General features: G+C 39.4%; 1 protein-coding gene across 1 annotated transcript in view; it reads left to right on the top strand.

The window, feature by feature from the left end:
* The window catches only part of LOC116816345 (connector enhancer of kinase suppressor of ras 2-like), a 518,029-nt gene that overhangs the window by 426,197 nt on the left and 76,109 nt on the right, over nt 1–15,723 (top strand). The window contains exon 19 of the mRNA XM_075068744.1: nt 12,519–12,567. Within this exon, the coding sequence (XP_074924845.1) occupies nt 12,519–12,567 (49 nt within the window). The remainder of the gene's footprint in view (nt 1–12,518; nt 12,568–15,723) is intronic.

Below are 15,723 nucleotides of genomic sequence, written 5' to 3'. Positions count from 1 at the left end.
TTGTAAGGTGTGCGCATGAAGTTGAGGAAGTCTGTGCTAGTTGCAGAAGAGTCCTATGTAGCATAACTACTGGGAATATTTTTTAAAAATATGTTTGTAAATTCTAGTTCTTATCCTTCAGACTATTCCAGCTACACAGTCAAATATGTTTGTAAATTCTAGTTCTTATCCTTCAGACTATTCCAGCTACACAATCAAATACAGCTGATCAGCTGGACCAAATTTTGTGGATTTCCTGTACCACACTGCACTGCCATTCCTGAGATTTCTGTATGATTTTCAGATACATCATTTCATTCTCTAGTGATTCAGCATATTGCAAAGGCAATGCACTTAGTTTCGGAGGTTGCAACATCACATCACTCCATGGACACCTGTTTGGCTGATTAAATAACAGCATTGATGGGCCTCAATTGTGTTCTGTTCTTTCTGAGATGAAGGAATAGTGTCAGTGACACAAAGCCAAAAAGGCACTAATGAAAGGGGAAAAGTTTGTGGGGATTCTCCTGACCATCTGTGATTGAGCCTGGGTCTCTACTATCGCGTTTAAATGTTTGCCCGGGCTTTTTAAATTATTTAGACGCTGCCCCCGTCACACTATACAGTGCTCTTCGATATCGATTTAAAGGGCTCTTTAAATCGATTTCTGTACTCCTACGAAACGAGTAGATGCTAAAATCGATATACATATTCGGATTAGGCTTAGTGTGGATGCAAATTGACACTATTGCCTATTATTTTTACAGTAGCTAGCCCAACAGTGCAACGCTCAGAATCGTGCTAGCCTCGGACCATGGACGCACACCACCGAATTAATGTGCCTAGTGTGGATGCGCACAATCGACTTTATAATATCTGTTTTATAAAATCGGTTTAAGCTAATTCGAATTTATCCTGTAGTGTAGACGTGGCCTAAGAGAAAACAGCAGCTCAATTTGGGTCAACTCAGCATGATTTTAGCTTTCTTCTACTATACTGCACAAGTCTGAAAAATCCTTACTACTGCTAATTCAGTTATATCTGATGTTTTACAGGTGAAAGCTCAGATGGCTGGAGTCATTTGAGTCATCCTGCACTCATTACTTGGGCAAAATTAAAACTGAAGCCAAATGTGATTGTAGCACTGTGTCCTGGTGTTGATAGAAGCTGTGGACTAAGTTACACCCTTCCTTTTTAGGATAGCCACATGTAACTTGGTCTGTATGAAAACATCTATATCTAAAGTCAGCAGTCTAGCTCCTAGATGCAATATGTTTGGATATATTTATTAGCAATGGGTGAAATTCAGATGGTTTGGATGTATTGTTCTAATAGATCCTGTAAAAATTTGGGTGCTTATTCAGTAATGTATCTATATCTTTTGAAGCCTACTCTCTGCATTTTCTCTTGTTTTTGACATAATTATTTGTATGACCTCTTATCTCGCCCTCCTCACCTAACCACTTCCTTCTCCCATCCCTCTTCTTTCCTCTGCTCCCAATACACTTTTTTAAAATCCCAACAAACACGGTTCCTAGAACTCCACTGCCATCATTGATGACACTGGTGTTATCTATAAAACTGGTGGCAATACACTAGAATAAAACTTAGTGAATTAGTGGCGTTTCCTTTACGACTAGCCTCAGATCCATGTTTTAGGGGGCTTTCCTGTACTGAACATCAAAACATTTAAAGCTCACTCAGCAACTTGTACTGAAAGATATCACCATTGCCTGAGTTTTTGGAAGATTATGTGAAAAATGTCTGTGGTATCACTCCAATTTGTAGTGGACAGGGATCACCAAAGCCGACAGTAGGCATACGCAGACTAAGTAATTGCTTAGGGGCCCCAAGCAGCTCAATGGGCCACCATTAACTTTTTATTATAAGAACTTGCTGGTTTTAGTATTAGGGGAGCAAAAATATTCCTGCTTAGGGCCCCCAGTGGGCTAGCACCAGCACTGGTCAGCATCAGAAATGGTACCCTTGTAAGTCTCAGCAGAGAGGCCCAATAATAGAGACTGAACAACAATCTGTATAGAGCAGGGATTAGGCACATTAGTGAGTTATGGTAAGGGAAGCTTTTATTGCTCCCGCCCAAATTGTATTAAGTTCAGTGAATACGTGAAAGATTTCAATCCCTTAATTAGTTGATTCAGTATCTTTCCATGAGAATTTGCTATAAAAATGAAAGATTAATTTTGTGACTAAATGGATTTAGGACATTTTGTTTAAAGTTACAAAATTCTGTTCTAAACTATTTACTTTAAAAATAGTACTTTGTAACTGGATGTAATGTTACTATGACTTTCTAATAAGGATTATCCTCTGCTTCTGTCTATCCCAAGCTGCTTTTAGTACACGTATGAATCAAAATGTTGTAAATTTATCAAGTTTAAATATCAGAAATAATTTTCCTTTGACCTTTGTTCCTCAGCTTTTCTATTTTCTTTGGCTTATCTATGGGTAGATAAGCCAAAGAAAGCTTGAGAGAATGTGAATTTTACATGGTGTGAGCATTGTCTCTGCAATTTGCCTTACATGTGCTTTCTTTGTAAGCTACATTTATGTCCTATGTAGCTAAGCTTCTGACATTTCTATTTATCTCACCCACACATTACATATGCTTTCAGTTTCATTTCCAAAATGTAATTTTTTTCTTACCGGGCTCCCTACACTTTGATATTGACTCTTCTGTAACTACTAATTACTTTTAAGCCTCATAATAATCTGAATTTAGCAGAGAAGATAGTGCTGTTTTCGTTATAAGCATGGTGTGACTAAGAAACCGTTGCCAAAACAAAAGAAAGAACAATTTGAAACTTCACCCGTGTAATTGTACATGATGGTAAATTTTCAGGACTTATGTGGAATTCATGCTACATATGTTTTTGAAACATGGTCATTAATGACTCTTTGCCACTGAATGTGAAAAGAAATTACTTTTAATCAGTGACATAGCTAGGAATGGAAAATTAGGTGGACCCCAATTTACGGTGGATGAGCAGTGACTGAAGGTCTGATATCACAGCAAATCATTTATGCTGCAAATGACTTAAAACAATTAAGCCTCCACATGCATTAAATATTGTCCATGTACAGCCACTTAACATAACATAATGTAGAGTCTACATAAATCTGCAGGAAATGTACTTAGTCAAGCAAGCAGTGTCACCAAACCAACAAAAATGTAATAATAATGAAAGTCCATAAAGAATTTATCTTGCCTAGCTAGTGTTCCTCCCACCACATTGCAGAGATGGACAGGGACACACACACACACACACACACAGCTAACACACGCATACAGGGAAAAGATGCACACACACACACACACACAGGGACAGCTCTGTCTCACATGCAGGTAGAGTGCGCGCACACACGCACACATACACAGACAGCTCATACACACATGCCTACAGGAACAATGCATGCACACACACTGCCTACGAGGGAGGAAGCAGCCAGAGGTTGCTGCCAAGGTTCTAGCTCTCCCTGGGCTCCATGCTGCCAAAGGATTCTGTGGGTAGGAAAGATCTGGCAGAGCTGCCAGAGCGTAGCTTTCCAAAGGACTGGACATATCTCCATCCTGGATTTTAGGTGCCAGAGCAATGCTCCAGACTGCTTTGGCAGCACTGCACCCCATGAGGATGCGTTGTTCCAAAAAAACCCAAAACCTGTTAATGAATGCCCCACCCAGCATACTCATGGCTATCCCCTGTTTTTAACATGGACAATATAAACTATTAAGGAGTGGTTACTCCATGTGTGAATTGACTGTTTTTCAAAGTATTTTATCACATTAAGTTTCGGGTGTAAAATCATCGTTACTGTAGGTGGAAGCAAAACTACAAGATTAAAGGTTAGCAATGCAGTATGATGGAAGACTGACTTCAGCTGTGAATGAGGTGTCCTTTGTAAGATCTCAAAGAAACATCTTCTAAGTATGGTTCTACTCTGAAAAGTAACTTTATTAAAAACCTGCTCCAGAAGAGAAGTGCCAGTTTTGCAGATTCAAGCTATAAGCTGAACACCAAAATGAGTTCTTTCTGGTTCATACATTACCAACAAAAAAGATTTTGCAATCAGAATTAAGTTAGGAATACTGTTGATATGCAAACCAAAAGAGAATTTAGGTCAGTCTGTAGAATTAATTAGTAGTCAAAATTATCTTAATCATAATACAAATAATTATAAAATTGGTGGATATATTTCTAAGTATGCACGGAGAACAGATTGATTAGGATGGGGCCATTTTTACATAGTCACTTTTTCAGGGAAAAACTGTACATTCATAGAACAGAGATTCTTAAACACTTCCACTGAGATCATCATAACTCTCAAGTCAAAAAGGAATTAAAGGAATGGAATAGGACTTCATTATCAATATACTCCTGAAGGTATAGTTTAGATCCACATAAACTGTCTCCAAAGACATCATACAATTAAATGCATTGCAACATGTAAAAACAACTTTAAGTCGAAGCTGCAGAAACTATCAGAAGCCTGCATCCCAAGAAAGGGGAAAAAAACCATAGGCAGGAGTTGTATACCAAGCTGGATGAGCAAGCATCTCAGGAAGGCAGATAAGAAAAGCAGAAACTACAAGGAGTGGAAGAGGGTGGAATGCAAAGGAAGCTACTTTAGTAGAGGTCAGAAACATGTAGATAAAGTGAGAACTGGCTAAAAAGCCATGTAGAGTTGGACCCTGCAAAAGATAATTAAAACCAAAGATAGTAATGAGGTTCTATAGCCGATATAAATAGAGAGAAAACAAAGAAGAGGAAGTGGTGACTGTCAACACTGAGGATGGACGTGGTGGTTAAGGATAACCTAGCATGGTCCAATATCTAAATAAATACTTCCTCAGTCTTAATAAGGTAAGAGGAGCTTAGGGATAATGGCAAGATGACCAATGGGATATGCAGGATATGGATCGGTTATGATATTAACCATCTGTAGGATAGAAAGCCAAATTGAACAGCTTAATGGGACAAAATCTGGAGGCCCGAATCATCAAGAACTATTAAAGCGAACTGGCGCATGAATTGCTATAGCCGTATTAGCATGGATTTTTACTTGAATCTGCGTTAAACTCAGGGGTTGTACGTACGGACTGGTAGAATTGCTAACATTAGTTCCTTAGTTTTAAGAAGGGAAAAATAAAAAAGTTGATCCGCGTAACTAAAGGCCTGTTATGTTTGACATTCATGTAGTATGTAAGTCTTGGAAATTTTGAAAGAGATCGCAGAAAGTAGTAGCTAAGACATTGAAGTGTGTGTTAATTGTTGTTTAATTGGGATCAAATCGCAACATGGTTTACAAAGGCGTCTATGTAGCATCTGCCAAACCAATCCTGATCTCCTTCTTTCGTGGAAGGTGCAGATTATTTGATCCCAAAGTAATGCGCAGTTGGTAAGTTTTGATTTTTTTTCTTTAAACCTTTTACCTCCATTTCTATGTAAGGGCATTTGAACACTGGTTCCACTGGGGATTGTTAGTTTAAATTTAGAGAAAAGATGGGGTGGGTATCAATGTGAAATTGAAAGAGTTTGTGGTAGGAAACTAGTTAAAGGGGAGACTACAACGGGTCATACTGAAGGGTGTAACTGTCAGGCTGGAAGGGGTTACTAGTGAGTTCCTCAAGATGCAGGTTTTGCGGACCACTTTCTTTATTTACCTTTCTTTTTTCTGACCTTTGGCCAAAAGCAGGAATTGCTCATAAGTTTCGCGTAGTATGACACAAAGTCTGGGAGTTATTTGCTAACACGAGAAGGCAGTTCGGATAAATACAGGAAGATCTGGATGAACTCCTTTAAACTGGGTTCTAGTATTGTAGTATAGTGACTTAGGCATGAAATTTATAGTGAAAAGTGCTAATGGTCATATGTATTTAGGAATTGTAATAATAGAATTTTAGTTTATAATTGGGACACTTAGTTGGACCAGCACAGAGGCTGCAGAAGGACCTTGGAAGTATTCGTTGATCACAGTGTATGACACTATGAGCCACCAATGGTGATATGGCCGTTAAAAAGCTATGCGGTGTTACGATCGTGGCGAGGTATTTGCTCAAGCAAGATAAGAGGTGTTAGTACTGTATTGTAGGCACTGGTGAGACCTCATACTTGCTTAAGCTGTGTGGCAGTTCTGGTCCCCATGTTTAAGAAGGATGATTCAAAGTGGACCGGTTTTCAGAGCCGGCGCTACTTATTAGGATTGATTCGAGGAATGGAAAACCTTCTTAGGAAGGAGACTCAAAGGAGTGCTTGTCTTAGCCTAACAAAAGAAGTTGATTGGGATATGGTCTGTCTCTTTATAAATGATCAGAGGGATTAATATTAGGGAGGTGAGAGGAATTATTTTAAGCTTAGACCAATGTAACATCAAGAAAATGGTATAACTGTGACACTAGAAGTTTAGGACTGAAATTTAGATGAAGGAGTTTAACATTAGAGATGTGAAGTTCGAACAGCCTGCAGGGGAGTTATGGGGCAAAGATATTAGGCTTAAGCCTAAGCGATAAAGTTTGGATGACGTGATAGCTATGATGTAGCCTAATTTTGGCAATTGGCATTGATCTTGATTACACAGGTAAGTATCCAATGGTCATGTGATGGGATGGATTCTGGTTACTGCAAGAATTCTTTCTCCTGGGGAGTGCTGGCTGGTGATAGTGTCTTGCCCCTGCTCAGGGTTTAGCTCGATCACCATAATTTGGGTTGGGATAGGAATGTTTCCGTTCTGGGGAAGGATTGGCAGGGCCCTGAGACTGGTTTTTTGCTTCCTCTTTCAGCGCTTGGGGATGGGTCACTGTAGCTGGTGTGACTTACCTGCGCTTGCTGGTCTTCAAACCCATTTGAAGACTTCAATAACTCAGACATAGGTTAGGGGTTTGTTATAAAAGTGGATGGGTAGGATTCTGTGGCCTGCTTTGTGCAGGAGGTCAGACTAGATGATCATATTGGTCCCTTCTGACCTTAAAGTCTATGAGTCTATGAGCTGGTCTACACTACGGGGAAAAATCAATCGTAGATACACAACTTCAGCTACGTGAATAACGTAGCTGAAGTCGAATATCTAAGATCGGATTACTCACCCATCCTCACCGCGCAGGATCGATGTCCGCGGCTCCCCCTGTCGATTCCGGAACTCCGTTGGGGTTGGTGGAGTTCCGGAATCGATATAAGCGCACTCGGGGATCGGTATATCGCATCTAGATGAGACGCGATATATCGATCCCCGAGCAATCAATTGTAACCCGCCGATACGGCGGGTAGTGTAGACGTAGCCTATGAGTCTAACTATATGAGATAAAGGTGAAGGGACTAATTCTGTTCTCACACTGGTGGAATCCCACTGAATTCAGTGAGAGTAAAATTTGGCCCTATGTTTTTATTCCAGTTTCTTATATAACTTGTGAGGCTGAACATGATCAATGATCTTCCAAGGAGTTCAAGCTGAATCCAGTCAAGAATCTAAGAAAACATTCTTAATCTCCACATAAGACTGTCTTTCAGAATGGTATTTTTCCTGTGTAAGGCAAATTTATGTCTGTGCTTTATGTAACTAATTGTTTTAAACATTTTTAATAAATGTTTAATATAATAATAATTAATAAAGACACTTTTTTGGAAACCAAATTTAACAGTACAATCTGTGGGAAAAAGCCACAGCATGTACGGCTCCAATTTTTCGTGCACAGAAATCCATCAAATTAAAAGCCTATAGTCTGTCTCCTCAGCAACATCAGACTCAAGAGGAGCAGGAAGTAAATTGGATGAAAAGAGCTAGCCACAAGTATGTGATATATGCCATCATGTGCCAGCAATGCCCCTCTGCCATGTACATTGGCCAAACTGGACAGTCTCTACACAAAAGAATAAATGGACACAAATCTGACATCAGGAATCATAACATTCAAAAACCAGTAAGAGACCACTTCAATCTCTGTGGTCACTCAGTAACAGACTTAAAGGTGGCAATTTTGCAACAGAAAAGCTTCAAAAACAGACTCCAATGAGAAACTGCTGAACTTGAATCAATATGCAAACTAGATACTATTAATTTGGGCTTGAATAGAGACTGGGAGTGGCTGGGTTATTACACAATTTGAATCTATTTCCCCATGTTAAGTATCCTCACACCTTTTTGTCAACTGTCTGAAATGGGCCATCTTGATTATCACTACAAAAGTTTTTTTCCTCCTCCTGATAATAGCTCATCTTAATTAATTAACCTCAGAGTTGGAATGGCAACTTCCACCTTTTCATGTTCTCTATATATATGTATGTATATCTTCTTGTAATATGTTCCATTCTATGCATCTGATGAAGTGGACTGTAACCCATGAAAGCTTATGCTCAAATAAATTTGCTAGTCTCTAATTAAGGTGCCACAAGTACTCCTGTTCTTTTTGCAGATACAGACTAACACAGCTGCTACTCTGAAACCTGTCATGTATATGTGGATATTTGAGGGCACAGACCACCAGATATTGCATATTTTCATGGCAGCAAGTTTCCTATTCAATGCCATGCCAAGTAGTAAAGCATGAGTGACTGACAGCATGCTTAAATCCCAATTCTGTGATTGATTTGGCTTGTTTGTTGTTGCCAGCTCCTTGTCAGGATCCTAAATGAGACTGATACCAATTAGTCCTTTTAGTTGTTCCTAAGTATGGTAATGTCAATTCAGCACACCAAATTGTTCACATAAAGCACCTTATGCATTAGCTAACATTGCTTTATTCAAATATGCTACCTGTAATTTAGCAATGTGTGAGTTCATAGGGAGGCTGTGCGGGGAGATGGGCAAGAAGTCTCCCCCTATTTGTACCAGGGCCAAGTACAATAGTAATCTCTCTGTGCATGGATTGGTAGTCTTGCTCCCTCTCTTCACTGACTTGCCAAGCAGGATCAGTGCATCAAGGCACTAACTGATGCCACCTTAATGGATGGTGCAGAGTGTGCACTAGCCTCAGAGAGATTCTGCCTCTTGAAAGGCAAATCCTCCTGATGCTTCCCCAGTGTGGTGTGGCTCCAAGCTGCACCCTACAAAAGGCTGAAAATTGTACCACAGAACCTGTGGAAAATAACAGCAATAGCAATGAGTTCAATACCAGCAGGAATAAGACCCTAAACAGAGATTATGTTGTGGTAGTTAATTCAGTTTTCATTTTCTATCTAAAAGCGAGTCCCCAGTTTCCCTGTCATAGGCAGCTTCTAGATCTGGAAGAACTGGCCATGATGACCACTGTTTTCTGAGGGCAGATGTGACAGTTGCATACCATGTTTGCCAGCCAAGAACATAATGCTAGGTCATCAGTGGTAGAGTATGTTTGGGGCTTTCTGAATCTCTATACTGTTTTTCACTCTCTGGACTTCCTTATTTTGATCTCTCTGGAGTGTCTGTTTTATATTCTTGGCAATTTCTCTATCAAGGAGATGAGAGGCACACATGGATTCTTGTTTATTTACTATGAAAATGGAGAGAACAGAGAACCTATTTTAGGTATGGGTCAATGCTTTATATATGCCTTGTTGGTGTGATAATATGATTCTCTGAAAAACTCAAACTGAAAGATTTGGAGAGGAAAAGTCAGAGAGGTCACCATCTGTGTTATTACATGTCCTACTAAGCAGTGTTTTAGCAGCTATAATGTGAGGGAAGAGTTGCTGAATGGCACATTAGAGAAGTGTCGACTGTCTAACAGATTGAGGGCTCATAAAACAGTGTTACAAAGTCTGATACAGGATGATCAGAATGAGAGAAAAGGTTTAAGATCTCTCAGTGAAAAAAGTGTTACCTACCAGTCCTGTCAAACTAGTTCTTTTGGCACCACAATTGCTAGTATCAGTGTATATGTAAGTGTCCTTACATGTTGCTAAAATAAAGGCACAGGAAATAACACAAATTATCCCTGTTATGACTGTATAATTATATGAGAGAAAATGACAAATTTACACAGCTTAGTGTGTTGAACAAAATTACTTATACAGGGCATAATCAAACATGTCTACGGACTAACATCATAAAACATAGGTGACATTTAAAGCAAAACTCACAATTTGGAGTGGTATTACTGTATTTTTTCTGAAGAAGCCAAGAAAATGCTGCTTTATGTGAATAAAAATGTTCCATCTACCTGTCATGATGTCTGGAGTAGTTCATAACTGAGATTGCCAACCTCAGGGCAGACTGTCAAAAAGCAGACAGACACCCCAAATTGATTAAATGTTTTATAATTAGATTTCACCAAGTCAGTAACAAATGTGAACTCCTGAAGTACTACAATAGCCTTATAATGGAGTCACAGACAGTCCCCTTTGACACTCCAGGCTATCTTGCCACCCAGGTAAGATGAACTGTGTGATAAATTGTCACTTACACCAAAGATCACAAAATGTTCAGATTGCTCCCAGTCCCAAAGATCAGTCACTTATCCCAGGTCAATTTGTAGTTTAGATCTCACACCAAAGACAATGCTTGTAGCCAATCCTGTGGTAAACTAAGTAAAAGGTTATTAACTAGGAAAATGAAAAAGTTATTTATAGGTTAAAACAAGCAAGCATATATACTGTGATAGACCCAGGCCAGTTGGATATAGCAGAAGGCAGATATACTGGCCACTGGATTAATAGTTTTCTGTTCCCTGACTGACCAAAGCAGGGGATGCTCCAGGCTAATGAGAACACCTGACTCTAATTAACGTGCAAAGAGTCAGGTGAGGTCATTAAGCTAATGTGACCACCTGACTCTAATGAAGGCCCCACTGACACTATAAAAAGGGCTCACTCCAGTTAGGCAGAGGAGAGCCAGGGACGAGGAGGCGAGGAAGTGCGGCTGAAGGGCTGGTTACTGAAGACACCCTCAGACCATTGTTAAAGGAGCCCTAAGGTAAGGGTGAAGAAGGGAGAAGCAGGAGAGCTGTGGGGAAGTGGCCCAGGGAAATGTAGCAACTCAGGCAGTGAAAGGTTGGCTGCCAACAGCTGCTACCATTAGGGTCCCTGGGCCAGAACCCGGAGTAGAGTGTGGGCTCGGGTTCCCCCCAATCTACCACTACAGGAACATCTCCTGGGAGGGGAAGTCAGGCCCCTGTCAGGATAGGAGGCTAAACTGTTCTGAAATAAGCCCCCAGGGACAACAGAGACTGTGGGAGTTCTCTCACCAACCTCCTTGCAGGCCTATGATGAAAAGGGCTCAGTAGACTGTAACCCTGGCCCTAGAGAGAGAAGGGCTATGTGGAGGGTCACAGTGAGCCACTGGGGCTAGCATAAACCGCCTAGAAGCGCAGGACGCACGGGGGGGCAAGGTCAGAGCTCTGCCACAATATGCAATGAGTTTCAGTCTGTGATTCAAAAGGTAACAGTTGTAGTAATCTGTCAGATCAAAATTTATTTCAGGACTAACCCCATGCCAAGCAGCATGGGGATCTCTTTGCTTATGTCTAGAAATCTTTGCCCCTCACAGTACAGACAGCGTAAAGGAGATTCAGTTTCTCCTTGTCAGGGATTTTTATCCCCTGTACTCCAGGGGCCAGACTGATGGGATGAGTTCATGCATAGGTCTGTCCTCCTTGGAGGTAATTAGGAAAGCAGTCAATAGGGATTCTCTCCTTAGATGCTACACCATACCTCCTTTGTCTTCAATAGGCCATTTTGTACGCAGGATGAGCCCTTTGCATTAATGCTTCATTTCCTGTTTGGTGAGTTACACAATAACAGAGGTTTGCAATGCAAACACTCAGTATAACTTTACACCATGGGCTACAGAGGTTACAAATGAGATTAATACATGCAGCATCCTACAAGCATTTTATCAAGTCTAAACACTGTTACATTGATAAGAATGTGTTTATCTAATATCTATTTTAATAATGCTAACACACAGGTAAGTAAGACAGGTTTCCAGCAATGCATTTGCAAATGTTCAGTGAGGGTGTTGTCATGAGCTGGAAACTGTTCTGTCAGCATCACACTAACCAACCAAGCAACTAACTAACTATATCTTCTGGTGCCCTCTTTTGGCCTGAAGGTTGCAATGGCTGGTATGGCCCTCTTCCAGCCATATAAAGTCCCATTGGTACAAGACACAGATATCAAGGTGATGCATACTGTAAAGAATTTATAACCTAGTACATACAAGACTCACTAAAGACACAGAGGAAAGAGTCACTTCAAATAATTTTTTTAAATCTTATTTTTGTCAATATTTGCATTAGCCAAACCTCAGTTTATTAACTTTGAAGATTGTTAGGACAAAGGCTTGCAAAGGGATCAGACTTTCTTACACTGAATTTGTCTGCTTGTAAATCAGAATGTTGAAGATGGACCTGGATTCATTTTTAATACTTCAGTTGTATAAACTGCATATATTAGGTATATTTTCAAAGTGCTGCACAGAAATTTAGCTACATGATTGCATTTACCATCACTGGGAGTCATGCAGTTAAATCACGACACATGCCTGAATATGTCATTTTTATTCATATTCTGTTTGTTTTCTTTTACATTCTAAAATCTTCATCTCTGTCATAGGTACGCTAGTTCTGCCAGTGACCGTCAAGGGAGCACATCCATGAGGAAGGTAAATAATTATTGCACTACCTTAAAAACAGAAATATTCCAGTCAATCTAATTTCATTATTACGTATTATTTATTTGTTTATATTATAATAATGCTTGAGACCCCTAGTCATGGTCCAGGACCCCACAGGCGCTGTACATACTCAGAACAGAAAAACCAGTCCCGTCCCCAAAGAGCTTACAATCTAAGTTTCACTGTCATATCTTGATGTAAAGGACACACAAGGTATTAAAGTCTTTGACTTTTGTCTATACTGATGAAAGATTTGAAAAGTCAAGATTTCTCAAGTAATACAGAAACAATGGGCAACATTATATTTACAGAAAAAACAAGTAGTCCAGGGCATGCTTTAAAGCTCAAAACATTGAAAGTCCTTTCAAATTACCTGCAAAGATGGTGGATTAGGCATTGGAAGGAATCGTGTAAATTTTCCAAGCCATGCAGGAGCATTGGGAGAGAGGTTTACTTTATTTTGTCCTTATATTTCTAAAATTCTTCACTGCATGTGATTTTTAAACAATGCCAGGATTTTTATATCAAAATGTCTCCCTTCCCTTCTTTAGGCTAAAGTTTTGGCTTGCCCTGTATGCCCTGACAGGGACTCAGGAAATAAAAAGGACCCCTCAGTCTCCTACATTGTCTGTCTGCCTTACAGATTACTGCGCTGGGCTGGGGAGCAGCTCCTGCAAGACCACTATTCACCACTCCAACCCCATGCAAAAGAGGGTTGGGAGTAGGAGGATCCCTAACTTTTCCTCCTAACACACCAGCTAGCACATCTGTGCCAAATTACTTCCCCCAGCAGCAATGGAGAAGAGGAAATTTTCACTTTGCACCACAATTCAGTTCCTAGTCTCTTTCTGGGTTAATGTAATTATGCTGCCCCATAGCTTGTGGTAAATATACAATCAAGCCCTACTTCGCTTATTTTGTTTATTAATTACTTAAATGTAATAGATAATAAGGTTTAATTTAAATAATACTTACTTCATCTGTAAATCTCAAAGTGCTTTACAAAGGAGGTCAGTATCATTATCCCATTTTACAGACAGGGAAACTACAGAATGGCAGTGAGGCCACTTGACCACGGTCACTTAGCAGATCAGTGGCAAAGCCAGGAGTAGAATCCACTTCTCTTGATTCCTAAGCTGTCTGCTAGGCACTTTAGCTTTAATCCACCTAAATATATAGCTTTAAAATTATGTCTACATAAGAGAAAATTGTATTTGATTTTCATTGTTGTTTTTTGTCCATGGTTTCTTTGGTCAGAATTCAGCCTTCAGATACAACATGCAAAAATTCTGTTGAACTCATTGGAAGTTGCATGCACATAGCTGAGGGCACAATATAGTCCTCTGCCAGACTGCTATGAATTTTCATTTCCTTCCGGTTATGCACTGCATAGCACACATACTTAATAAATAGAACTAAAGTGCACTGGACAAAATGCCTTGGTGTCAAATCATTTTTTGCTTATTACTTGAATTTGCATTCTGTTCAAATTAAGATCAGCATTTGTAGCAAATTGTATAAACAAGTGGATTTGGTGATTAAAGTTTTCTTCAAGCTTTGAAACAAGAAACAGACTTTTAAAGGCTCCTAAGAATTAATTGATAACATCATACCTTTAAATCTTAGTCTAGATAAGGCCTCTGAAAATGTATAAAGGGCTAGTTCCTGGTACTGTGATTTTCTGTAAGAATGATGACCATTTATAAGACTGAAAGACTTCCCAATTAAACTCATTGTTGTTTAATATCTATATCTCAGAATGAGGATTAGAAAAACCTGAGAGAGGATAACATGCCATCTGCAAGGATAGGCATGTATGCAAGTAGCTAGAAGACTTTGAGTAGATGACATGTTTTTTGTGGCCAGATTTCCGGTTTTAACAGCTAAACATGTGAGGCCATATGTCTTGACCAGATAAAAGATGCTTTTTCAAATCAAGACAGCTGACTCAGTGTTGCTGAGAGATTAGAGACAGCTAGGAGTGAATGGGCTCTATCAGGGAGTCCTGGGAGTTAGGATTCAGACTCCAGCCAGATGAGGCCTGGGAGTGGCCTTCCAAAGCAGGCGAAGTCCAGGCAGGAAGGAGAGAAAGAAGCCCCAGGGAGAAAGAAGAAACATTTTTGTTTCTGTGGACTTTTGGATAGACTTGAACACTTTATTTTTTGTTTGTTAAAGTAATAAAGCACAATCAGAGAACAGATGGGAATAGACAAGTGATTTTTAGTTTCTTGAACAATCCAAGAAGGGAAATGAGACAGGCTGCCTATAGGCCATGAGGGATGCACTGGACACTTCTGGCCCACTACAAGGACATATACTGTGTGTGTTTCGTTGACTTACAGAAACAGTGTCACCAGTCTCATGGACCACTGTAAATAACTATTTTCCTTTTTTGTCCTAGTCTGACATTTCAGAACATAAAAAACACATTACCTTCTGAACAAATGGAAAGATAACATGTCATTTCCAAGAATTTCTATGCTATCTGGCATATAAAACTAGTGATAATTTGCAAAAACAGATGCGCATATATATATATACACACACAAATATCTGTGTAATGTTACTGTTAGTCTGTGCAACTTTAGTTTAAGGATGATCTTTTATTACCTGACTAAAAATAGTTACTTTAGGTAATTCCATACCACTATTTAAAAAAAAAATTTTTTTTTCTACATGATCATACTCCCACACAGACCTAAGGTTTGGTAGTTTCAGGGTAAATAATTTTACAGAGAAACAGAAACATGGTTCACAAATCTCTTTTAATGGATGAGGAACAATAAGAAAAGAAAGGGAATAAATCAAACAGCTATAACTGTAGCTACTACTTGGATGTTTTCAGGTGACAGTAGGAATAATGGCTTAAAGAGGCCTGAGGTAAGTTCCTAGGATTGGCATTCATCTCTGATACTGGTTGGTTGTTATAGTTATTTTCAAAATGGGAGCTACACTGTTTTAAAATGTACTCATCAATGCCTTGCATAAAAAATTAATTTTAGGGTTTAATCTTCAATTCAACATTTTTTTTCTTATCCGATATAGATATCCAATATAGATATCCAAGATGGGGAGTATCTAGACTATTTTGGGCCTGATTCTCCACTGCCGTGTGTCTTGTATAGTAATTTACCTCAATGCAAA

This window comes from Chelonoidis abingdonii, chromosome 8 (genome assembly GCF_003597395.2).
Source record: "Chelonoidis abingdonii isolate Lonesome George chromosome 8, CheloAbing_2.0, whole genome shotgun sequence".
In the NCBI taxonomy this organism is placed as follows: Eukaryota; Metazoa; Chordata; order Testudines; family Testudinidae; genus Chelonoidis; species Chelonoidis abingdonii.
The sequence above is the reverse complement of the archived record's forward strand: the minus strand, read 5'-3'. Positions and strand labels throughout refer to the sequence as shown.